Consider the following 25,377-nt stretch of genomic DNA (forward strand, 5'->3'; position numbering starts at 1 on the left):
CTATCCATTATGGTCCATTTCTGTCCACTTAGATCCAATTTGGTGCACTTTGGCCTATTTGGTCTACTTTGGTCCATTTTGGACTAAGTGACATTAAATTGATTCTTTTTGTATGTTAAATTTTCAGTTTATTTTTTTGAATGAAAAGTATGAAATTTTATTTTATTTGGGCCAAACTTTTTAGTTAAAAATACAAATAAAATAGAAATTGGAAATTAGAGATATGAGCCCTAAAAAAACAATAAAGTGATAAATATTCACAAGATTACCTTAAAATTCATATATATATCCCTATTGATTTTCTTTGTATGCAAAATATCTTATATGTTCCATTTAAAACTGAAAAATAGAACATACTTTTAAATACAAATTTTACATTATATTCTTATAAAATAATTATATTACATTTTCCCAAGTATCGAGTGAATTTGCATCTAGTTTTAATAATGCCCAATCTAATATAAGACTGAGTTATGTCTTCATTTCTTTTTAAATAACATTTCAATAACATATCACCTTCTCCAAATGCACGTCTGAGAAATGTTGCATTCTACATCAGCTTGGAAACTTAGTCCCACGAAATTGTTAAAGATTGGCGCATGTAAAAAATATATCTACAAGCAAAATGTTAGGGAATCTACAATGAACAAACTAAAAAATTCATATTGCTTTCTTGGACCATCACCTCATGGCTCATGCAAAGGACAACTGCAATCAGCTTAAGTATGAAGAACATCAAGTATACAGTATACAAAAAATCCTAACATATAACATCTGAAACAAACTTCTTGTAACAATGTACAATTGTAGAACAGTGTCAAAAAGTGGATCATTGGTGATACCCATTTTCTATGCCTTGAAGAGAAGTCGTATGACCTTACCAAATTATTTAATGGAGGCTCCATATCAGTGTCAATAGTTAGAGTCTTTCCTTCACCACTGTTCTCGAGAGATTCTTGCTGTTCCAAACCAGCACTAGTGTCTCCTCGTGCACAGGCGTTCTATGAGCTGAAAGCGTAAAATTACATCTCTGGGACTTGCATCTTGCTATCTTCACAATACTCAAGAAGCACCTTTCAGCAAACTGCGGCAGATAAAACAGGATGACAGAATAGAGCTTAATCACCACAAATTAAAGACTATAAATGCTAAGAGGAAAAAAAGGAGTATGTAAGTATTAGAATTATCCTAAAATGTAGTCTCACTAATTTTGTTGCTCTAAATGGTCTTGGTCTTGCTTTGCTTTGAGGTTTTGATAGATGGTCCACTTGATTCAACTGGGCAAAAGGTAAGCCTATGGTCACGTGGATTGGATAACATGGTAGAATGATGGAGTGGGTTTGCGTTCAATACAAGGTTTAAATTTGCCAAGAAGAGAGAGAGAGAGAGAGAGAGAGGGAGTCTCATTCCTTCTGCTCTATTTCTTGACGATGTTCTGAACCTCCAAAGGGAAGGAAGGTAACCAGAGGGTAGGATTAATGTTGCTAATTATATATACATTTGAAAAAGTATCCTTGGCTGTGGGTAAAAAAAAAAAAACTAAATATGCACAATATCTGAAGTTCTTTACTTAGATTGATTAATTAATGTACACACTAGAGGGTAGTCATTTTGTAACTTACATCTGGAATGTCAAAGTCACCTTCACTTGCATCACACACATCTAGAGATATCTTCCGAAGCATTGGTAACTGTAATCATGATTAAAGGAAGAAAATATGACATTAGTTGTTAAACTTGATTTCTCTGACAAGAAAGAAACAACAGTAGAGAACAGTGACACTGTAATGAGAGTATGAGAGTACCTTTGAAGCAGCATCAAAAATGAAGGTTTTCTGTATCCCAGGACCCTGAATAATGTTGATTAGATTCGAGCCCGGCAAATAAGCAGTCAGTCAGTTATAAATCTCAAAGGTTCATAAACAGGAATTAGAATCCAAATTATCCAAACAGAGTAAATTTATCTTTATCCTACTTGAGGTGAAAAAAAATATACATCGACAACAGTTGACATCATAAAGTTCCAACTTCAACATAAAATATTGTCACGGTACAAAATATGTATACAAATTGTACCCCAATGAATCTATGATTTGGCAAATTACAGCCTCAATTCTGTACATTATCTAGTCATAACTGTATCTATTCACCTGAAAGAATTATGATGAAAATCTAGTAGGATGATGACTAGCTATTTTCAAACTTCAAAAGCAATGATCTGGTCCTTATAGAAGACCCACACAACGGCAGACAATTCATAATTATAATGCTATAATAATTTAATTCTTATAATGCATAAACTGAACAAAGTTAACAAATTTAGCTCATTTCCTGGTCTGCCAATGCAATCACAAAGCCTATAGCAACCACATTGCACAATCTTCACCATATTAAACAGGGCTCTTTACAATTCAAACTAAACCATAGATACAAAAGGATAATATAACTAAAGCTATAAACAATAGATGAGGAGCTCCAAAACAAGCAATCAACAATGGCTATATTTGTGTACCATGTTCCAATGTAACAGTACATTAATTAGATCCATTCATCTGAACATTAACTAGACCTGTATCCAAGATGCAAGAAGAGAGCGGTAAAAGAAGGCTCACATTATGACGCAGCAACAGATCTTCAATAGCTGCACAATCGAGTAGAGAAGAAACCCCGTTAGCTGTGACTTCTCCACATTCCTAAATGTCATCACATTTGGAAACATACATGAGCACTAAAAGAGCAGAAAATAATAATGCAACGACAAAATCATACATATGAGAAAAAAGAAAAGAGGTGGATGGGGTGGCTTAGATCAATTGTTATCGAAACAGAGTAAGCATTTTAGCTAAAAGCATCTGACAACGAATGTTAGAGCTTTATTCAAGGTTTTCTAAGGCTATATAGACCAACGTTTCTTTTTTGTTTTCCCTTATTTTTATTTTTCATGTTTTTTTTGTCCGGCAACTCAAGAAGAGCAAGAAGATGAAGAAGACAGCAGGTGCTTTAACCACCACTCATCTACATCAGAAGCACTTAAGAACATTTTAGTAGGAAGGATCTGTATCAAATTTTAGCATAATAAAAAAATAGGATTTCAGTATACAATTAAAAGAAAAGAGAGAATGAAAAACCTCTAGATGGATAGAAATCAAGCCTGGGCATCCATGTGAGATAATCTTTTGAGAATCTGTGATAAAGGCCAAAAGATAAGGTAGACATATCAATTACCATCCAACAACTAGAAATGAATATGACCATTATTCCAAATCTGCTATAAAGATACGCTAAGCATGGATACAATATAGAGAAAAAGAGATATGTCTACCATGCAGCAATAAAAAGAACCAATTAATGATGGGTCTCATACTCTCTCATTTGCTTCTTGTTGATATTTGAACTCAAATCATGAAACAACAATAAGAGGATTCAAGAACATGAAATTTATGCAGAATAATGCAAATTATACTTTACAAACAATGACTCCTGACCTGAATTGAGAAGCTTACATCCCAGCAAGGAAAGCTCAACCAAGTTTGCACAATTCTGAGTCAGAATAACTAAATCATTATTGGTCATCCAAGGGGTTACTCTTTCAAGCCTCAACTTCCTCAGATTTTGCATAGAGAGGCTGAAGCTTAACATAGATATATCACCAAGGCAATAGCACAATGCCAACACTCGCAAATTTCTCAAATATGCCAAGATGTTCATTATGACAGTATCCGAGATGACCTGTAAAGATCCCAGACCACGAAATAAAGTCACAGCCAGAATAAATAAGTGTATTTCAATTCGCAAAAAAAAAAAAAAAAAAAAAAAAAAAAAAAAAGATTGTAAATAAGCTACTTAATAAGTTATACTGATTTCAGTCATATGAGAGGTTATGAGACAATCTATTACGCAAGAGAAAGTAAGTTTGTCTCTTTCTGGAAAAATAAAAAAAGTGCAAGAAATGGCCTTTTTTTTTTTTTTTGATAAGTAATAAGGATGTATATTCAAGAACACTACCTTACGCAGAAAAACATAAGGCAGAGAAAGATTACAGAGAAAGAAAAGGAAAAAGAACAAAAGAAATATTGATCATACTGGCCTTTCAATCATATCAGAAATATTGTCTGATCAATTTTTCTCCAGAGAATCAGAACACACAGTGAGCATAATTACTGTGAAGTAGTTATCCCAGACAGGGAAGCATGCCCTTGTAGTGAACAGAACCTACTGCATGTGTCAATCCCCTTATTCAATAACAAGTATCACGTAGAAGAATCCCCATTTTTGTTATAAAGAAGAATCTCGAATTTCAAAGAAAATTAATACCTGAAAATGAAGAATTACTGACTCTAGCATAGGACAAGCGGCAGGTAGTCGTTTCAGTGCATCTTCACTTAATGATCCACCTAAACCCACAGTTATTGACCTTAGTGACATAATCGCAGGTTGGAGAGCTTCCAGAGAGAGATAAGAAAATCCCCATCCTAAAGAAATTTCTTCCAATTTGCAATTGCCTAACTCAAGATACAAATCTTTATACAAGTAATAATTTTCTCCCCCTGAGGTGTTACTTTCATGTTGAAATATATTACTGCAGCCCCTCGCATTCAAGCACTTTAAACCAGGATTTCCATGGACTAGGTGAGCTAATGCAGCTGCAGAAACCTGAAATTTTACAAGCACAATAACCCTGGGTTAAAAAAAACAGTATGTTTAATAATTAGTACATCATCACCATGGTTGCAGCAGCAAGAACAAGGAGACTTAAAAACACATGATCTTTCTATTTGGTCAGCGGTTTCAGATGCTGAAGCTTAATATCTCTCTTCCTTCACTCAAATTCATTAGAAATTTTTAGGGGTTTGTCGCATCTAAAGCCTTACCTTGATTGTCTACATAGACCGGAAATACAAAGAGAACACATTAGTGCCTCAAGAAGAATCAAACTTAAAGCCAAGAAAACAAACACACTTCTTTTTTGATATGCATCTTTCACAAGGACAGCATGCTCTATTTAATGGATTGGATTGGAGGGGCTGATAGATAGTAGCTCTATAGGACCAGCTGACCCAACAAACCATTAGACATGATTCTTCTTCGCACGAATACAAGATGTATTTTACAGTAGGGAACAATTAGGTTGACAATTAAACCATTTTGTTTCCTAGTCCAAAATAAAATAATTAGAATAATCTGGTAGGTCAATTTTTCCGTAGTTTGGGATTATGGATGCCTAGGTCAGATGTATTTGACATGCTGTATCTACTAATTCTATTTTCAGATTCAGACTAGCTAATATTCATAAATTTTATGGTCATACAATACAATACATATACAATGCAGAGTCAAAAATATATAATACATTCATATACTCTCCAGGGGAAAATGGGGAAAAAACCAGGTTCCATAAATCATGACTAACCATGGTATTAGAAATATCAAGCATCTCCAATGAAGAACCTGAGAAACAATGCAGAGCTTGGTCAACAAGCTGAGTATCCCTCAAGCAAAGACTCTTCAGCATTTTTGTTTGAGACAGAAGCTCTAAAAGAGATGTTTCGTCAACACCTACAAAAAAATATTATACATATGTCTCAAGTACATCTTTAAGCATCATAACTCCTAAACTACTTTCTCTAAACCAACTATGACAATAACTGAACATGAAAACCCTAATCCCAATTGATTGGATTTGGATTTTTTTTTTTTTTATATAGATAATAGAACTTTTATCGAAAAAAAGAATATCGTGTTCATCATGATGAACACTATGGACATGAAAAAAATACATAAAGCTCAAGAGCTAAAGCTAACAGCTAACAAATTGTAGAGAGCAGAAATTGAAATACATTGTGTAAGACCCCAAATACGAGCCCACTGAAATAAAGTACCGAAAAGAAGATGTTTTAAAAGATCTAAAAATCTCTCATTATCTTCAAAGATATAGTTATTACACATGCCATCTGAACATTTTATAGTTTCTAAGGTCATTTCTTCTGTTGAATCATAATCAATCGCATTTTTCCTGATGTGAGTTCTTTCAAGTAATGGCACCTCAAGATTTTGAAAAGACCACATAGATTGAGGGTCAAGGTGGCAAAAAAAGACATCAAAATTCATGAAATAACAAAAGCTGGAAGCCCAAAGAAAGCAAAAGGCAAGAAAGGGAGAAATTAGCTAGCCCAGAGCTGTTAACAGAAAGCTTTGTTGAGTTAATTGAAGTACAGGCTTTCATCAAGCAAGTGCACCAGATTTCCCTCACTCTTAATTGTTACTTCTACTCAGGCTTTTATTTAAAGGCAGAAAATTACATTAATACCTTACTACATTATCAATCAATCCTGGAATGGAACTCCATAATTTCACCAATGTTAATAAATAAATAAATATATGAAAAGAAGCCATACCATAAAAATTTAAAGCTCTTTTTGCAATTTTATTCCTTTCCCTCCCACAATTAAGTAATTAGACAGTAAAGGATTTACTTCAATGAAAACATAGCCAGATTATGGCCATGGTCCTTAACTCGTTTGAGTTAAATTCATCAGGTATTATGTTGGTGAACAGCTGTTCCCATGGAGTATTTGATGAGCACAGGCTATGGCCTCCTCTTAATTTTTCTCTACAGAAAGAATTTGTGAATCACAGGAATTTCGGTAGGGGAAGGAATATTATAGTTTGAAAAGAACCCTATTTAATTTGGAGAATTTGGTTGAGAGGATTAAAAGGATGTTTGGGGCAAGGAGCAAGCACATTCTCAAGACACTGCATTCCTGAGTTTCAGTGAATTATTCATTGATTTCATTCAGAGCTTTTGGTTCTTTTTTGAGTTTTATAGATAATTTAAATTTTTAGAATTGATGCAATTTTCTCCTCTCTCTCTCTCTCTCCTTTGTTTCCTAAATCGTTATCTTTTTTCATGAGTTTTCCTTGGTAAACTTCCTGTCCACTCAGGATCCACCACCTTAGAAAGACATATTAAATAAATAAAAAAGCCAATAAAAAGGAAAATAAAAACAATTATAGTTCCATCCTGACTGAACTTTTAACTGAGAGAATAACATGTAGGAAATAACACTCACTCTTGCAGCCACCAATATGCAGCTTTTGGAGATTAGATATCAAAGAATTACAATTCCATCCCAAATCATCAGCCGAAGAGTTACCATAATTAGAAGAAATACCAGAGCAAAGAGCTAGAACTGAATTTTCCCCAAAAGAAGTATCGCATACTACAATTGAATGTAGTTTCATACAATTGCATATAAGATTTGAAATGCCAACATCTGTCACCGATATACACCCTTTCAGGTTCAGATCATGCAAGGAAGGACAAAATTTTGAAATATACTGGAGATCCAAGTCTGGCATAAACATTGAAAGAAATGGTCAGTAGGGTAGTGTATTCCCCCCACCCCCCTCTTCTCAAAAAAATTATAATTAAAAATAAAAATTAAAAAAACTCCAACCCAAAGGGGTATCACTATTAGCTAGGGACCACATTTCATGAAGTGGAGATCATTATTTCAACACCCCCCCCCCCCCTTTGGAGCAAAACTCATAAAAAAAAAATTAAAATAAGGCAAAAATATTCTTTTCGTCCCATTAATTTGGTCAAAGTTCAATTTCCATCCCTCCAATTCAAAAAGTTGCAATTAGTCACTGAAAAAATTAAATGGTATCAATTTCATCCTTCCATCCATCTATTGTTAAAGAGGGGGCATACATGACAACCAAAGTGCAGATGGGCATGTTAAAAAGCTAACAAGTGTACATGACCTAGAATAAGTTTTATGAAAGATAGATATAAGGATAAAATTGATACCTTTTAAATATTTCGAGGACGACATTGCAACTCATTAAATTTGAGGGACGAGCATATATATATATATATATATATATATAATCACTAAGGTGCAATACGTGCTTGCATACACTAGCTAGAACTTCCCTCCAAACACATCCAAGATCAAGATTGTACAATTCATTCTCTAGTTGATGTTTACAGGTTTAAATAAAAAAATAAAAAAAATTGCTATGACAAAATTTGTGCTCATATCAATTGCATTGTGCACATATTGTGGTCTAGTCTATCCCATTGATCCCTTGTTCCATAAGAGAAATCACAAAACAAGATTTCATAAAATGATGAACTCTACCCCATTATAACCCATAAAGATTTTTAATGAATCGGTGTGCAACTTCTAATCACACAAACCAGATATGAAAAAATTTCTTTGGTGGAATTTTGCAAAATGACATAATCTCACCACAGAGATCAGTTCGGCCCTCCAGCGTGAGTTTTGTAATATTTGACAATAATAGTCCAGACTTCTTTATTGATAAATCATCCTCAGGATGTTGTCTAACACTGACAGACTTGTTTGATAGTAGCGGAGCAATAGCTGCACTTGAGGATGCAACTGAAACTTGTGCTGGTATAAGAGGACTAATATCAATAGTTAAGTCAACTTCACAGAGCAGAGGGCATTTCTGCACCAATTGATGCAAAGTTGTTGTCTTGAAGTTCAAAAGATAAGCTGCTTTTAATGTTCTTATAGAAGGAAATGACTTGCTGAAGCATGTAATAGCCGCTTCAAGATGCAGCCTTGGACACTTGGAAATATCTACCTCCTGTACCGATTCAAATGATAGCATCGGCAAACCCTGTGAAATTGGACATTGTTCTCTCTCAAGACGCCCAAAGTTCATTGTAAAATTTTTAACACTCTTTCTTAAGGTGGGGTCTATGCTATATGAAGAAGGAAGCAGAGACAAGAGAAAAATCGCTAAGGTTATCTGTGGACAACCTGAAAGGTTCACCTTCTGCAAAAAGAGGAAAGATTTAAGTCATACAATAATGAAGGAAAAAAAAAAAAATTTTGATAGGTACAATAATGAAGAATGTGCAGGTGAAATGAAAATTGTGCATCTCAACCGTAATTAAGGCAGGTGGAATTGGCTGCACATCAACTTAGTGACATAAAACTACAGATATTGGAAAGATAAATAACAGAAAGAACCTGAAAGGTTCAGTTTCTGCGAGGAAAAATTAAGTGATACAATAATGAACTACATGACAGAGACAAGTTTAACAATTGGAGCCAACGGTAGGCAAGATTGGCTATCTATGCAAACTCAACCACATGACTTCCTTCATAAATTTGATACACATAAATAAAGAATTCCTCCATTCTAGAGACACCCAAGGTTTTTTTTTGATAGGTAATGTAAAATATTATTAAAAATGTAGCCAACCCGAGTACATGGGGATGTATTGTGGGGGAAAGACACCCAAGGTTGTTAAAATCAGAATCCTACGTATGATCGATGGAGGGGATTCATAGATCAGATCAAGGATCATAAGATCCAACTTTCCATAAAAAAATAAGTAATAATAATAATTTTAAAAAAAGCAAATATATATATATATATATTTTTTGGTTAAGATATATATATTAGCGATTATGGTATACGTTAAAGAATTATTAAAATCATTAAAGGACAAATGATAAAATTCAATATAGTTCAGTTTCTATACTATACATCTCCAGTAACTAAAAAAATATAATTTTTTCAGCAAAATTTACCCAAAAAAAAAAAAGAAACTGCATATGATAACACCCACCATGTTAAATTGTAACTCCCCACCAACCTAAAAAAAAGGGAAAAGCTATCACAACCACTTTGACTTCCATCTACATATAAATCTTCAATTTCTTAGTCAAACACCATGTTAAATTTTAACTCCCCACCAAACAAACTGCATATGATAACAATCCAATTCTAATCCAAATTTTAGTAGCATCTTGTACAGAAGGCGATTTTTTTAAAATAATCTCAATTTGTCAAGAAAAAAAAAAGGATCTGACTTTAAGAATATCATGTATCAAAAGAATAAAGTCTCACTTTCCTGTGTAAATAAAATATCTAAAATACCCCTTTAATACTTTTATCCAAACACCCCTTGATAATCTGTTGTACCCAAATTAAAGAATGATAACCAGAAGTGAAAAGGGTAAATTAAAATGACCTCACTTCCACCACTACCTTTTCTCAAGAAGTTGAGTTCAGAAGATAAAGCTTATCCATGTGTAACTGGCCTTATTTATCAGAAAATCAATCAAAGATTTATTTCTATTTTGTCCTACTAGCTTATATTTTTCAACCCAACTGACATAAGAAGCCAACCAAATCCCATAAAGCTCATTGCATAAGCTCAAAGAGCACTTATAGAGTTAGTATAGAGAATACCTTAGAATATTCTGTCAGCCGAACCCTGAGATTGTGCAAGTCACTGTCTCCTAAGCCATTCATGGAATTTATGGGTGGAACACTCATTAGTTTAAAAATTGAATCAACACTCTCCTTAGAAAGCTCAGAGAAATGGCAAGACCTTCTTTTCCCTGAATTATGAAACCAATCAACTTGTATCATTAATGAATTTGATGAAGAATATGAGTAAATATCTTCCAGTGCTTTAAGAAAAACATCCAGAAAATTGAGCATACCTGCAGCAAACCACAATGGCAAAAGGCTAACGCGGATCTTTTCAACAAGAACAATGAATAAGTATAAAGCAAGAATATCACAATTACTAAAATATTATAAAAATGCTAATTTCCAGACAAGAAATAGACAGATTCATCCTAACTTAATTCTGGCCATTCTGATTTCATAAATAAAAAAATAAAAATAAAAAGTATAATTCCAAAAGATGATTTAAGAAAATTAAAACCATTCTGAAATCACATGTATAAGACTAGCCAAGAAAATTTATAAGAGAGTTGATAAAAAAGCTCTTATAGTGAAGAGATGGATGATTAAGAAAATTAGAGTCATAATGAAATCACGTGTATAAGACTAGCCAAGAAAATTTATAAGAGAGCTGACAAAAAAGCTCTTATAGTGAAGAGGCAGATGTGAGATGACAGGCTTTTTAATTTTAATTTCAATTAAAATATAGACAATACAGGGCAGACATAAAAGGTCACATCGATCTATCATAAAAGATTGTGATAGATCAAAACAGTAGCATATGTAATAATTTTCTATAAGTTGTATGTCAATAAAAAAAAAAATTCCCATTTCATGGTTTTAATATGTGGTTTTTAACTAATTTATCTTCCCTTTTTAAATCTTTAATATATGTATGATCACCCCATCATATCAACTGATATCAATCTGTATTGTTAACTACCGGAACCTAGGAGCAGGTTCGATAGAGATTATCTTATTTCCGGGCACTATTATGCAGGGCAGATCAAACAAAGAATTGTCCAAGTTCTAACGTTAAGCTACCATCAAAGTGGAAATTTCAGAGCACCATTCGAAGGGTCCTATTTTATAATGATAAAATAGGTCATCATTTGCTATTATGATTAGACCACTTTCATTCCACCATCTACCAAAAACTAAGGTAACAAACTAGACAGTATGTCAAATTTGTCACACTTTGCATGTGGAGAATCTTTTCCAATCTCAGATATAGCTCCATCATTTATTGAATTTAACCTATAAATTATGAAATGGAATAGAAGGATTTGACCTGAGTTTAGTTAAATAAAAAAATTCTCTTTCACTCTAATCTTGTACTTCTCTCCTAAAAGAGAGGGAACTTTCACTAGAAAAGTCTAATTGTCCTCAAGTTAAACATTAAAGCATCAAAGCTTACTTGTCTAAAGATGCCGTGACAATCCTTGCTAGTTAAGATGAAGTTTTCCAACTGTTTGGCATTAGCATCAACCCAAACTAAAAGTGCATCTGAAAGATGCATTTCACTGTAAACGATCAGAGAGATTTCAGAATTCCCAAATAGATTATATAACATTGAATTAAGCTATTTGAGAGAATAACTGATCCACCTGTCAACCGTCAAATGGGGGTGCTCTATGCAAGATAATAACAAATGGTATGGAACATCTCCAAAAAGTTTGCTAGACATGGCCCACATCTGCCCAAAACAACACACCATCATCAGCTTCCATTAAACAGAAAGAGGTTCCAACAATGTAAAAACAAATTACTTACACAAAGTAAAATCAAATTATCACAACTTTTTGAATTGCCATCCAGAAACCAAGCAATGCTTAAGCCAAACATACAACAGAAGGAAGAGTGCTCAAGTGAATAATCACTTATATGTATTTATCAAAAAAATAAATAATAATCACTTATAAATATTTACTTGACCCTGACTGCTTATTTGGTATACATAGCCAACAAGGGAGCTTCGCAGACTGGCAGATTTGACTAATGTGGATTTTCTTTGGCACTCTAACAAGAGACTATATCTCTTCTCAAACTGAAGCAAACTCCATCAGAATTTTGATTACATCTGCCTTGGTTCATGATATTTTTCTTTCCTTCATCATTCAGCTATATCTGTCTAAAACCATCTTCACTGTAAAATCCTTGATAACAACTTCCTTTCTCTTTGACCCGACCCATATACTTTTAGGCTTTCCTCCAGTCCTTCTAGCCTTCCTTGTCTCATTCCTCACCATCGTCAATGAAACCCTCCTTTTTTGGGCTTTGCATGAATGATTAGAACTAAACACAGGACAGCTGTACATGGTGTTATATTTAGGTTAATCAGTTTCCTCTGTGGGTGTATAGCTTCAATTATGCAGCATGCTGCACAATCAGCCCAGAAATAACCCAGTAAGAACTGAGTCAACTTACTCTTTCACCTACACTTTCATATTTATATTCTGTGTAAATTAAAGTTAAGAAAAAAGGAGAATTAAATCAAACAAACAAGATCATCAATATCATAGCATGAAAATCCACACAAGATATTGCTTGCTGAAAGGCATTATACAAATACCAGAAAGCACTAGCTAGATAGAGGACAGTGGGTTTCGGAGTGTCTGTTACTCAGTACCAAACTTGTGCAAACTAAATGTTTAAGTAGGATTCTTTTATATAAAAGATTATGAGGAAATGAGTGCTTAAAAGATTTATAAAAAAATATCAAACACAAACATAACCAAATCAAATACAAGAAGTAAATGAAATGCTATACAACGTGTGCATTAGACCAAAAAGAAACATAGAAAGTCAAATACAATTTGAGCATATAGTATAATCTACCATGAATAATTACTGAACAAACCATCTAATCATGCAAAAACTTCTAACAAAGAAACAATCTGAGTATATATGGTGGATGCTTAAAGGTTAAAGCTAGAGAATGGTTTGCACTTACAAAGTTCCTTGCAAGAAAGCTCGCACATAATTCCGGAAGAAAATCATTTGCTGCAATGAATTCCAAATCCATCTATTAGAGTGAAAACCATGATGTTAACTTCAAAAATTAAATGATGAGAGGCATGATTTTACATGTTTTATCATTTTTAATAGTATAAAAACCAGAGAGATCCTCACCACACTCTAAACCAAATTTCCAAATATGAATCAAATCATCCAATTGTAATTGCAGTGACGCAGACCCCTCAGAAGAAGATACCTCAGAAAACCAAGTTTTACACTTCAAGAGAAGCATCTCCACCCCAAAATAAAGTGCACCCTGGAAGATTAGCACAAGAGTTTTAAAAGAGGAATATATAATTAAGTTTGATTTGAGAAAGTCATACATAGCTGTCTTGGTTTCAAACTTTAAGAACACAGCTTGTAGTTTTTAGCTAATACATGGCAAAGGAAAATGATCCCATACATCACCTTGAGCATTTTCAGTTAGGGTTACAATAACTAATCTCCAATCAATGAGAAATGAGGCGTGCTACGTGTAAATGTTAATGCTACCACTTAGTATTGGTCACGCAATCAGAGCAGATTTTCAAGGATGAGAATTGGCTAAGTGAAATGTTATTTGGAACAGGATCACTATGGTATGAACATTAGAAACATGAAGGTGACATGCTGCTTATCATTGGAAAGTGGTACAATATAGACAGGCTTATATGTGTTGCTCAACTAAAAGTAGAGTGTAGGAGTAATCCAATATAATGGAAGATACATTGAACAATATCTTTAAAAGCAAAATTCCTTCTTTTGAGAATCAAATTTAATAAAGAACAAAAGCAAAAAAGGTTTACTTTCCATATTAATCCTATATATTACATATTGCTTGATCCATATTGCAGATCATCATTAGGGTACTAGCAACAATAGTAGTACCTGTAAGGGTGAAATAGTAGAAATATCAAAACCATGTAAATGATTACCTCAAAAAGAGGAATGAAATTATTCGGTGTAATATGCAATGGGCAGCCATATATGCACTTCAGAATATCCACAAATGTTTCCAGGCTCCACTGAATTGATATGCAATCCAGGCGTGATTCACTGGAGAAGATTTAGGTGATGAGAAAGAATAAATACATTCAGTTCAAGAGTTTCCAGATTAAAGATACACGTTGATCACAAGAGGACAACAAATAACATTTATCTCGACCAAGCCCAGTAAAACCAAAAAACAGAACCAATCTCCCTTTCCATTACTGTGACACATCTCTTATTGCATCTTATGCTCCATTCAGTTGTCCAAAAAAAACATATAGATAGACGAAATCATAATTTCTTGAATTTTAATTTTTGCTTTTTGACAAGTAATAAATTTTATTCAAAGAGAAGATTATTCTTATGAAGCATGGACACTTCATTTGGGGTTCCATAACCGTGTCAGACACTAGACACGCGTAGGAAACACATGCGTGTCCAAGCCATATCCTTTTAGACACGGAAACAAGAGGAATCGAATACCCTTTCACAAAACAAATAAAGCATTCATGCTCTAATAGTAAAATGCATTTGAAAATTAATAAATACTCTTATTCTTGGTTTGTATTCTAATTTCTAATCATCCTTTAATAGTCATGAATTCATTTTATTATCCATTATTACTTTTAAATTGATATATATATTTAATATTATATGAAAAATAAATGCTTAACACTATATAGAAAATATAAATATATTTAATAAGAGATAGGTTCAAGTTACACCTGGTGTAACTTTAAAAGAGTTACACCTTTTTGTAGCCATTGATTTTTATAAGATCTAATGGTGATAAAGAGAGTAATTTCTGCTATCATTAATATTCTAGAAATTAATAACTTAGCTGTCTCCACAATAAATGTATATTATTTTATTCTTTATTTTCTCAATTTCCCTTCTCTTTTTGGCATCACCTCTACCACAGCTCCATCCTCTTCACCGTAAAACCAGTTGGGTTGCAGATGGAGACCCACCCTCACAAATACTAGTTATAAGTATTGATTGTCTGTTCAGACTTCATGGTTAAAGATTGAAAAAGGAAGTATTGATTTTGTTTGCCCTTTAGAAGCAGATGGTACACACACAGAAAACTGGATCAATAATTTACAGAGTCTCCTTTATTAACTTCTCACCAATATCTTTATGTATATGAATGAACACAAACCATGCCTGAAATGGTGAAATCATCAAGTTTTATCTCTAACAATTACTTCTTTGTTGTAAACTTTGGACATCAATTTTGCCACACAGTGACAGTCCCCGCACATTTTAAGGTTCTTTATGATTCTAATTGATAGCTACATATGTATTACAAAGTGATAATGGGTTTAGACCAAAACCATCATTTTTAACCAAGGACCAAGCCTTTCCTGCCACCGTCAAGTTTTACTGAGAGCCACCCTTTTTGAAAAACCCAACTCGTTTAAGAATTAAAAACCACCTCCAAAAAAATTTTGTTTTTGAGAAAAACAACCTCCACAAACTTGGTTAAGTATGTTTTGTTCCTTTGCTGGTTTTGTGGCCAACGTAATAAGGTGGAGCCATGGGAGAGATGAATTAGAGAGAAGGTGCATAGTTTTTGTAAAAAAATGAATAATAAAGTGATGTACATTAATTTCGGGGGCAGTTATGTAATTAAATTTTAATATATTAATGATGTGAAAATTAGTGTCTTTCTCACCATTAGATCTTATAAGAATCAAAGGCTACAAAAAGGTGTAACTCTAACTTGAACCCATCTCATTTAATAATTATTTAATTTATGTTCACAATGATGAACACAAAAAATCTTAAATATTACTTTCATGTTCACGATGATGAACCAAACTCTGCACTCAACAGGATTAACTACAACGAGTTGTTTGAAAACTGTGTTTTCCATTCTATACTCAATTTTCTCGGCAAACAAACAAAGGCTTAGCCAGTAATACATTAATAGAATAAATTATCAGACTAAACCAAATTACCAAGCCTATTAATAGTAATAACCGGTAAAAAAAAAAAAAAAAAAATTTAAAGCTATTACCTAAAGCTGCCACGGAGGAGGCCTCGAAAATACGAAGATTGTTCAATGAGCCTGTGATTACACATGGAAGGAATCAAACACACTGTAATCAGCAACTATAATTTAATTCTTGAAAAGGAAAATAGACTATTTCGTTTTTTTTTTTTTTATAAATTTTCTCTCACTTTCCCGAGAACCAAACAGTAGAGAGGAGAAGAGACTGGCCTTTTCCGATTAGCGTGAATTTGGAGTGTTTGGGAACAGAGGATCGCGTGCAAGTCCCAGCTTAGGATATCTGTGGTTGAAATGAGAATCTCTTTTTTGTGTTTGGACTCTGCCTCTGCTTCTGCTTCTGCTTCTGCTTCTGCTTCGATCGGGTTGGGGTTTGTGCATTTGAGGATAACGAAGTCATCGTCGGAGCTTGATTCCATGGAGGAGAACAAGGATTACAATTCCATAACATAAAACTGGAATTGGAATTGGAATTTACAGGTTCAGAGATTTGCGCAGTGAGGTTGGTTTGGTTTTCTTGGTTAAGGAAAATTTAGAGAGTCGTTGTGGGTGTAGTGTGGTGTGGTACTTTCCACTTTCCATTTTTCTTCTTCTTGAAACCCAACGTTGCTTTTATCTCTATCCAACGACATCATATATCTACCGTTAACTCGTTACTTATATCTCGGCCCAACGGCATCAAATTTAGCGTCGTTTACATTAGTCTTATTATTTTTTTTATTTTTAAAATAAAATATATAATTATACCTTTAAAATGTGAAATAAATAAACAAAAACTAATAAATAAAAATTTGTATTAAGAAGGAAGGCATGAACCTGCTTAATGGTTTCTAAGACCTCATAATATCCATGAGATCTGAGTTCAAAACTTTTTGTCCCCATTTTGGAGTCAGATCCAAATAATCTTGTTTGTATAAAAATAAAAAGAGAAAGGGGAAGGAGGGCTTCCACTTATATTAAAAACGTTTAAATTGTCAATTTTGTCACTATGGTATCAATTTATATTTGTTTATTTAAAATTACCAAAAGAGTTTTAACTTTTACCTTTAAGGAATGATAACTATTCCCCCTTCTCCCTACTTTTTTTTTAATATATTATTTGAGAAATGGATCATATAATTTCATTAATCAGCAATAGCAGAAAACAGCCATTACAAATATTCAGTTTTGAATGATATCGGCAATACAACTAGGTGTCTCTTCCGCACATACAAATTCAGGACCCAAAGGTTGAGCTCTTCATGCCAAATTGTGAGCTGCTTTATTCCCTTCCCGATGAACATGCCCCAAAGACCAGCTACTCAACTCCCTAGCGGACATTTTTGCATCTTCAATAATAGTGCCCAGTAGATAAAAAATTCCTGATGGGTCTTGGAGTGCTTTGACAATTTGGAGCTAATCACCTTCTATAATCGCATTGAAACTCGTTTCAGCTGCAAGTTTTATACCTCTTATGAATGTCAAAGCTTCAATTGTCTCCGCCATCATGAACATCATTGACAACCTCAGACAGAGCAGCCAAAACCAAACCGTTGGTGTCCCTAAAATCCACACCCATCCCACCCTGATTCCTTGAATAGAGCTGCATCAATATTTGCTTTGTACCAGCTCGTGGGAGGTGCACTCCAGTAGATTTGTCTATCTATATGCCCTGACGTTGTTTGTGTCTCTTGCAAGTTGATATTCAGCCTGGTAGTTGGATGCCCACTATGCTATCCAGTGGAATTTTATCAGGCTCATTAGCCCATGTTCTGTTCCAACAAAACCATATAGCCCAGGTGACAATCATAAACAATTCACAATCACCCCTTCTCCTTACTTAATTTTTAAAACATGCAAACAAGATAAATGAGTAACTTAGGTTACCTCTGACACCACCAAGCCAGTCCGCGAGTATTACCAGGCTCGTTAGCCCATGTTTTGTTCCAACAAAACCATCGCCTAGGTGACGAACAAAAACAATTCAAGGTCACCCCATCTCCCAACTTAATTTTTAAAACGTGCAAACAAGAGAAATGAGTAACTAAGGTTACCTCTGACACCATCAAGCCAGTCGGCAAGTACTATGTTTTGTTCCAACAAAACCATATAGCCCAGGTGACGATCATATACAATTCATGATCACCCCTTCTCTCTCCTTAGTTTTTAAAACATGCAAACAAGAGAAATGAGTAACTAAGGTTACCTCTGATAACACCAAGCCAGTCTGTGAATAGGCTCGGGAAGTAGAAGAGAGCGGTGGGGATAGGACAGGGGTATTAATCCGAAGTAGTAATTATCTCATGTATATATCCATTCAAAGGTCATTCACAGACTGATTTTTATTGGCAATAACTTCGCCATCAGCTTCTTCTCTTTAGGGATTTGGACAAATAACCCCAAGATGGGAGAGAGAGAGAGAGAGAGATCCAATAATCGGTTTTTCTTTTTGTCAAAAAAAATGAACTGCTCAAGAAAATCAAATTAGATGCTGTATTATATGTAAATATTTACAACCAAATACATTTCTGAATTCTTTCACAGGAATTGATTTCAATACATAGGCCAACTAGAAATCAAATATATTCCGCAAATGGATCCAAATTTTTTTAATGTGTGTTTTTGGTCTCTAGGCTTACTCAATCACAGATTCACAGGCGATGCATTCCATAGATAAACTGACAGGATGTTCAATCAAAAGATGATATAATAATCCAAAAGTATGTTTAAAATGATGAGCTTTATGAAGAAAAAAATAGGGAAAAATAAAATGTTGAAAGCATGCAAGTTTCTGTTTACCCCACTTACCCAAAAATAAAAAATAAAAAAATAAAAAAGCAAGTTCCATATGGCCCGGGTTTTTTTTTTTTTTTTTTTTTTTTTTTTTTTGGGGGATTGATATATACACTGATCCCCAAAAGTATAAACTAAAAAGATTGCAACATATAGGATCTTTAGAGGTAATCTTGGATTGAAAATGTGGTATTTCTCAAGGCAACTCAGGCTATCTCATGAGTCATGAAGCCATGTATCAAATCCTCAGCTACAACTTTCTATACCATAAATGACAGGCTTTTACCATTCTCAACTAAATTTACATTTTAGGCTACATATTAGATACAACAGGGGAGGAGAGGTCTAAATTAAGAACTAACCTAATTAGAGAGCATCTCTTCCCAAAAGTAGTGCTTTCTCTAAAACAATTCAAACTCCAGGTGCTCTCCTGTAGCTTTACATTCCAAATACTTATTTGATGTTTCCTGGGAAGCCGGGGTTGCAAATCCAAAATCACAAAGGTCAGGTAGCTCTGGTGGAATGGTGCAACGTATCAATGCCCAATTCAGGCCTTCAAAGAAGGGGTGCTGCTTAATCTCAGCCGCCCCTTTCATGGATCCTAACCGATTCTCTGGCTCCTTTACCAACAACCCTCTGATGAGATCTCTTGCCTGGAAACTGACGAGTGGGCTGTCAGGGAATTTGAGACTCTGCAACACTACATTAGCTAAAGTTTCGTCATTATTATTATTACCACTTTTAAATGGTGTTCTACCATATAGAAGCTCATAAAGAAAGACACCAAACGTCCACCAATCAACTGCAGCTCCGTGACCCTCTCCTTTAATTATCTCAGGAGCCAGATATTCATGGGTACCAACAAAGGAATTGGATCGTGCATCAGTGGGCTCAGCCACAAGCTGTGGCAACGATCTGACCTTGACTGCAGGGTCAACTTTTAACTTCCTTGTTTTTGCAGCAGCAGGTAGAAACCTAGGGCTGAAGCAGGGGACTTGACAGGATGGTTCAATGCAGAAAGGTTCAGCACATCTGGAATCTGTACATGGGCCGGATATCCTTACAGGATCTGCAGTAGATGAAGATGAAGATGATTTCAAGAGAGTTGGACTCACAGTACATCTGAGTGAGAGGTCAAAGTCTGTGAGCATAATGTGACCATCTTCCCTAACAAGAATGTTCTCTGGTTTTAAATCCCGGTACACAACTCCAAGCATGTGCAAGTACTCCAAAGCAAGGAGGACTTCAGCAACATAAAACCTGCACACACACAAAAACTTTAAATTAGTTTTAACGTACTAGTGGCCTAATTTTGCTAAGATCAGATAAGTTCCAGCACCAATCTCAATGTTCATAAAAAAGAGTACAGAAAGACTTGAGATTGTAGGCTCAGAGGACATAAAACACACGTTCAGGTGCCCAATTTGATTTACATCCAAATGCTGGAGCTCTTCAAAGCTCCCGTTCACAACACAAACTGATGTTAAGGATAAGGAACAGAAGTTTGGATCTAACACAAACTAAAGAGTTACTTAGTAGTTAATGACCCTTAGGTCATCTGCACCACTTCCTGCTGTTTCCAACATACCCCACTTAATTTGTTCAAAAATACAAAAGAGTTAATAAGATTTAGAGCTTTTTAAAGTCAAGGTATCGTTGAGACAATTTGTGAATATCTTTGATAATGATGGCAATTCAGCGAACAGCTGACATTGATAAGATAAAGATGCTTACTGCAGTTTGTGGTGACAGTAGTGGCAAAATTGGTACGATCAGTTTTTTTTTACATGATTAAGATGGAAAAGGCAAAATGGAGTGGTTTCATAGATGGACCAGAAGGTACCAAGTCAATACACAAGCAGGTGCTGTTGGTAGCTGAGAGCAGCAGCAGTGGTGTTGCTTGCTGAAGATGGAAGCAGAAACAAGTCAGCAAGATGCAACAAGGGCGACAGGCTGCCAGATGAAGGTGGAGGTATGAAATATTTGCCTTTTTAATTTTTATCTAAATTAGCTTAGCTTAGTTTCAATTCAAACTAAATTATTTCATAATGGATTACGATGTAGTACACAAATGTATCCATGCTGGGTTGACTTTATAAATGTATATATAGAGAAGTGCACAAGGAGCAGCAAGTACAAGTCATTCAGTAGGTGTCAGTCAGCCCAACTAGTAAAGTTTTTGTTGTCAAACAAATATAAGATTAAACCCAACTGAGAAAGAAGGTTATCTCCTGTTGTGTAGCCCACAGGCCTAATGGCACTCCACTGGAAAACAAGCAAACAAACAAAAACAAAAACAAGAAGCCATTCAAAGAGTATCTCTTTGTAAATACTTGATCATATTGAATCAACAAATATGCATGAAACAACCACATGATAATTGAAAATGAATTATTATATAGATCAATTAGAGTTAACTAGATGACTAGCACGACTGTTTGCTTATTAACTTCAGATAACCTCAAAATTAAATATACGAGGACTTTCTAATGTTAGAAAATCCACACTGGTGCAATTTATGTACCAAACTAGTTCACATCTCATATATAGCTAAAGTGATGTAAAATAGCACTAAAACCTTCACACGAACAAAGAACAAGAAATATAAAAGCCTACGTACTAAATTCAACTTCCAAAAGGCATGATCCAACACAAACATGGTAAAAAAAATCCAAGAAATTCACACATCAATTAGAGTCTTATGCATACTTAATTCAAATATGTTAGGTTCAATATTGTTTCTAGGTTTTATCTCTGGTTTTGTATTTTGTGCTTGATTGTGCATAATGTTAGGTAAAAAGGGGCAAAAATTGATATAAATGGGCCATCATTTAAGTATTTTACCTAGCTGCTGCTTCAGGAAAACTCCTGCCAAACTGCTTCTGCCGTAGGACATGAAGATCTCCACCTGGACAATACTCCATAACTAAGCATGATAAATTATCTGCTGTGAATTGGGTATATAGCGTTGGGAGAAATGGATGATCCAGCATTCTCAATATTTCTCTTTCAGTTTGAGCCCTTGGCATCTTATTCCTTCTAGCCAAAAATTCATTGTCCATGACCTTTATAGCAAATAGGCAATTTGTACCAATCAGCTCAGCAAGATATACAGTTCCAATGTCACCACAACCAAGCTTCTTTAAAAGATTGAAGTGACTCAAACCCAGGACTCCCTGCTGCATTCGTGCATGACGGATGGCTTCCCACCTCACATCCTTTGACATGTGAGGCCTGTTACCACAACTAGACCCACTCACATTGCTCTCATCACTGATACTTGTGCTACTACTATACTCACCTTGACTACTTTTTGAACTTTGGGAAAATTCCCCCTTCTCTTTTGATTTTGTGTTCTTTTTTGCTTTGATAACGACAGCTCTGCTTTTACTAATGCTGTTTGAGGCGATGCCTGGCTTGCTTGCTCCAGAGTGGACATTATTTGGGCTTACTTCAATGGTTGGACCGGCTGAGTGGGACATTAGAGGATCTTGTTTGAACTCATTACTTTCATTCTTCAAAGTACAGTGGCATCTCTCACAAACCAGTTGACCTTTACTAGAATCCAAGTCATTATTAACTTTGTCATATGCAGTAGAAGTGCAGGCAGCAGAGCTTGAATTCTGCTTTAGTTTCTTCTTGACAGAAGTCTTGTTCCTAACAACTGATTTGACAGAGCGGGGGGTATTCCTGGATAACTTGCTCGCCCTACCACCAACAACTGAACTAGAAGAAGGTACGGCTTGCATCCTGCCTTTCCGCCCAGGCTTAGGTGCCGCTGCTTTATTTGCTAACTTCATTGAGGCAGGAACTTTTTCAACCAGCTCTGATATGTTGCCAGCAGTACTAGAAGAAGATGGAGAAGGTGCAGATGCATGCTTCTCTTTCTGTGCAAGCTCTACCTTTGGTGTATGATCCCCAACTATCCTTGATGTAGAAACAATCTCATTTTGTATATTACCAGCATTATTTTGTGTTTTTGCAGCAGTAAATCGAGGAGAGGAATGAGAACTTTGACTTGGTGACTTCATGTTGGGCATTTGACAATGCTCAGGCATCTTCCCAAAAGAATTTGATTTGCTTTCTTCTGGCACCAGTGATATTTTGACCAGACTCCGTTTACCTTCAGCTAAGGATAGGCCAGATTCACTAGCTTCAACCACAACTGCATTGTACAATGTCTTTATCCTTCCAGCTTCTGAGACTCCTGGAGAACCAGTTGACTTTGATAACCGTTTCATAGCAGCCATTTCTGATGCCTTGGAAATGCATAGCTCCCTTAATGCCTGTTTCAGCGATACAGGTTCTGAATTCCCAAATCTTGGTGAATTAGACATACCGACTGTAATTGGCCTTTTCAAGGCACTTTTGTTTAAAGGGCTTGTTCCATCTTGTGAAAGACGCAAGTCCTTGGACAAAGGTTTAAGACTAATTGCCTCAAAAAGTTGATTAATATCACCTTCTATGGAATCCTTACGTCCAAGTCTGAGCATAGGAAATTTCCGATCTTTGTCATTATATGACCTAGAATGTTGACCACCTAGATTCAGCTCCTCACTTGCTTCAACAATTTCACAAGTACCAGAAAACGAACCCATTACAGGGTTACTCTACTAAAGCTACTTGAATGTAATGCCAAAAACAGTAAGATGGAATTCAGTCCTGCAACATTTATCCTTAAAGGTCTCTAAAGAAGCACTTCAGACACAGGAAATTCATGGAAAAAAGAACAGAACAGGTAATTTTTAGACTGTTTGTAGATCAGAGAAGTTCACAATTTGTATAGTTTTTACACTTCTTTCACTGGCTCCATATTATGACATCTAAACCCTGAAATGACAACCAAAGTTTGGATAACATCAGCTGACCAAAAGTCAATCAGATAAATTGAAATAAAAGGCAAAGGTACATTTTGTTCATATCTACGACAGAAATTGCAATCACTGGTGGCATAAACCACTAATCAACAACAAAATGCCTTTAATGAGATCTTTTTAAGTAGTTGGTTCTAGATTTGGAAGCACAACACTGCAGCACTACAATATCCAATCAATTATCTGATGACACATGAAAGTCACCTCACCTCATAAAAATTACAGTAACCTTAACATAATAAATTATTTTAGGCACTTTAATCTAAGGGGACGGCATCCAAAACTTTGTCTTTTACCAAAAATGTTAGACAAAAATTCAACTTTGGTGTTACAGATCAAGAATATACTAATTACAATGTTTAGTCTGTCCTGTTCACAATTTAAATGTCAATACGTCGTAGAGCTAGCTCCCAAAAAAATCACAAATCTAAATACAATTTGCCAAGTAAAAAACCCAGTTGTAGACCCATTTATACTAAGAACTGTTTTACATTTTTATATACTCAGATATTCAATTATTTGTCCAAATAAATGGATCAGAAACAAAACCTAGTTGTAATTTTGAATGCGCCCAGCTAAAAAAGCCCAGTTGTAGACCCATTTGTAGCAAAAACAGCTTTACATTTTCATATACTTAGATATTGATTTACTTGTTCAAATTAATGGATCAGAAACAAAGTGAGGCATAACCCAGTTGTAATTTTCAATTTCTGGCAGTCAAGCTTAAACACATCACTGATTTAACAAACTAAAGCAAATCAAAATGAACCCAAAAAACAAATCATCAATATTACTTCAACCAAATCATGAAAACAAAATACAAAAAAACAAAAAAAAAAAACACTAAACTAAACATAAATGGAAATAAAGAAAAACCCAGATGAGTAAAGTTTGAAGGAACCAAAATCTGAAACATAAACATATATTTATAATATATGTGTCTAAAAAGTGAAATGAGGACCGTAGAGAGAGGGAAAAGTACCTGAAACAAGAGGTGGGGTGGTGTTCTTTTTTTACACATTGAGTGAGATACTGTCATAAAAGCTGAGGAATGAATCGAAGTTTAGGCTATGGAAAACCCTAGAGGTGGTGGTGGGTGTGGTACTGGTGGGGCTTGAAGAAGCGGCAGGAGAGAGAGAGAGAGAGAGAGAGGAGAGAGAGAGCTAGTACGATTTGGCACAGTGTGTTTTTCTTTTCTTTCCCATACTGGCTCTGATTATTTTGAAGATTAAAGGGACCCACGTTTATGCTGTCGGGGGAGAATCGAGGAAGAGGGAAATACGAAAAAATTTATAGAACTGAAAAAACCAAACAGGAAAGCAAATAGGTACATGTATGTACATTGTACACATGTATCTATCCTTATTTTTGAATCCATAATAAAAAATAAAAAAAAAATTTATGAAAATAGAAAGGCAAAGAATATACTATAATTAGTAAGATATTAAAAATATTTTTTTATTTAAATATTTATGCATCCGTTTA

General features: G+C 34.8%; 2 protein-coding genes across 45 annotated transcripts in view; both read right to left on the reverse strand.

Annotated features, from left to right (window-relative positions):
* LOC126692078 (BTB/POZ domain-containing protein FBL11) overlaps nt 1-16,855 on the reverse strand; it is a 29,169-nt gene extending 12,314 nt beyond the window's left edge. For 3 of the 44 annotated variants that reach the window (XM_050387530.1, XM_050387533.1, XM_050387532.1), the window contains exons 1-16: nt 16,460-16,852; nt 16,256-16,306; nt 14,178-14,298; nt 13,378-13,519; nt 13,199-13,248; nt 11,853-11,941; nt 11,663-11,768; nt 10,243-10,536; nt 8,259-8,814; nt 7,071-7,352; nt 5,411-5,556; nt 4,315-4,653; nt 3,486-3,729; nt 3,129-3,184; nt 2,613-2,641; nt 1,806-1,850 (exon numbers count right to left, since the gene is read on the reverse strand). In XM_050387530.1, coding sequence (XP_050243487.1) covers nt 1,806-1,850; nt 2,613-2,641; nt 3,129-3,184; nt 3,486-3,729; nt 4,315-4,653; nt 5,411-5,556; nt 7,071-7,352; nt 8,259-8,814; nt 10,243-10,536; nt 11,663-11,768; nt 11,853-11,941; nt 13,199-13,248; nt 13,378-13,519; nt 14,178-14,298; nt 16,256-16,306; nt 16,460-16,665 — 2,756 coding nt within the window. In that variant the 5' untranslated portion in view covers nt 16,666-16,852. Of the gene's footprint in view, nt 1-643; nt 1,085-1,622; nt 1,692-1,805; nt 1,851-2,612; nt 2,694-3,128; nt 3,185-3,485; nt 3,730-4,083; nt 4,216-4,314; nt 4,654-5,410; nt 5,557-7,070; nt 7,353-8,258; nt 8,815-10,242; nt 10,537-11,662; nt 11,769-11,852; nt 11,942-12,175; nt 12,338-13,198; nt 13,271-13,377; nt 13,520-14,177; nt 14,299-16,255; nt 16,307-16,459 lie in introns of those variants that run through there. The other 41 variants (XM_050387512.1, XM_050387508.1, XM_050387510.1 and 38 more) reach the window with 31 other exon arrangements.
* A 2,316-nt stretch (nt 16,856-19,171) lies between these two features.
* On the reverse strand, nt 19,172-25,142 carry LOC126692083 (serine/threonine-protein kinase D6PKL1-like). Its single transcript, XM_050387545.1, has 3 exons — nt 24,875-25,142; nt 21,863-23,848; nt 19,172-20,278 (listed from the first exon to the last, which is right to left on the reverse strand). Exons 2-3 carry the CDS (start codon nt 23,614-23,616, stop codon nt 19,420-19,422), a joined length of 2,613 nt encoding a protein of 870 aa, XP_050243502.1. The 5' UTR covers nt 23,617-23,848; nt 24,875-25,142; the 3' UTR covers nt 19,172-19,419.
* Nucleotides 25,143-25,377: the final 235 nt, after the last annotated feature.

This window comes from Quercus robur, chromosome 7 (genome assembly GCF_932294415.1).
Source record: "Quercus robur chromosome 7, dhQueRobu3.1, whole genome shotgun sequence".
NCBI lineage: Eukaryota > Viridiplantae > Streptophyta > Magnoliopsida > Fagales > Fagaceae > Quercus > Quercus robur.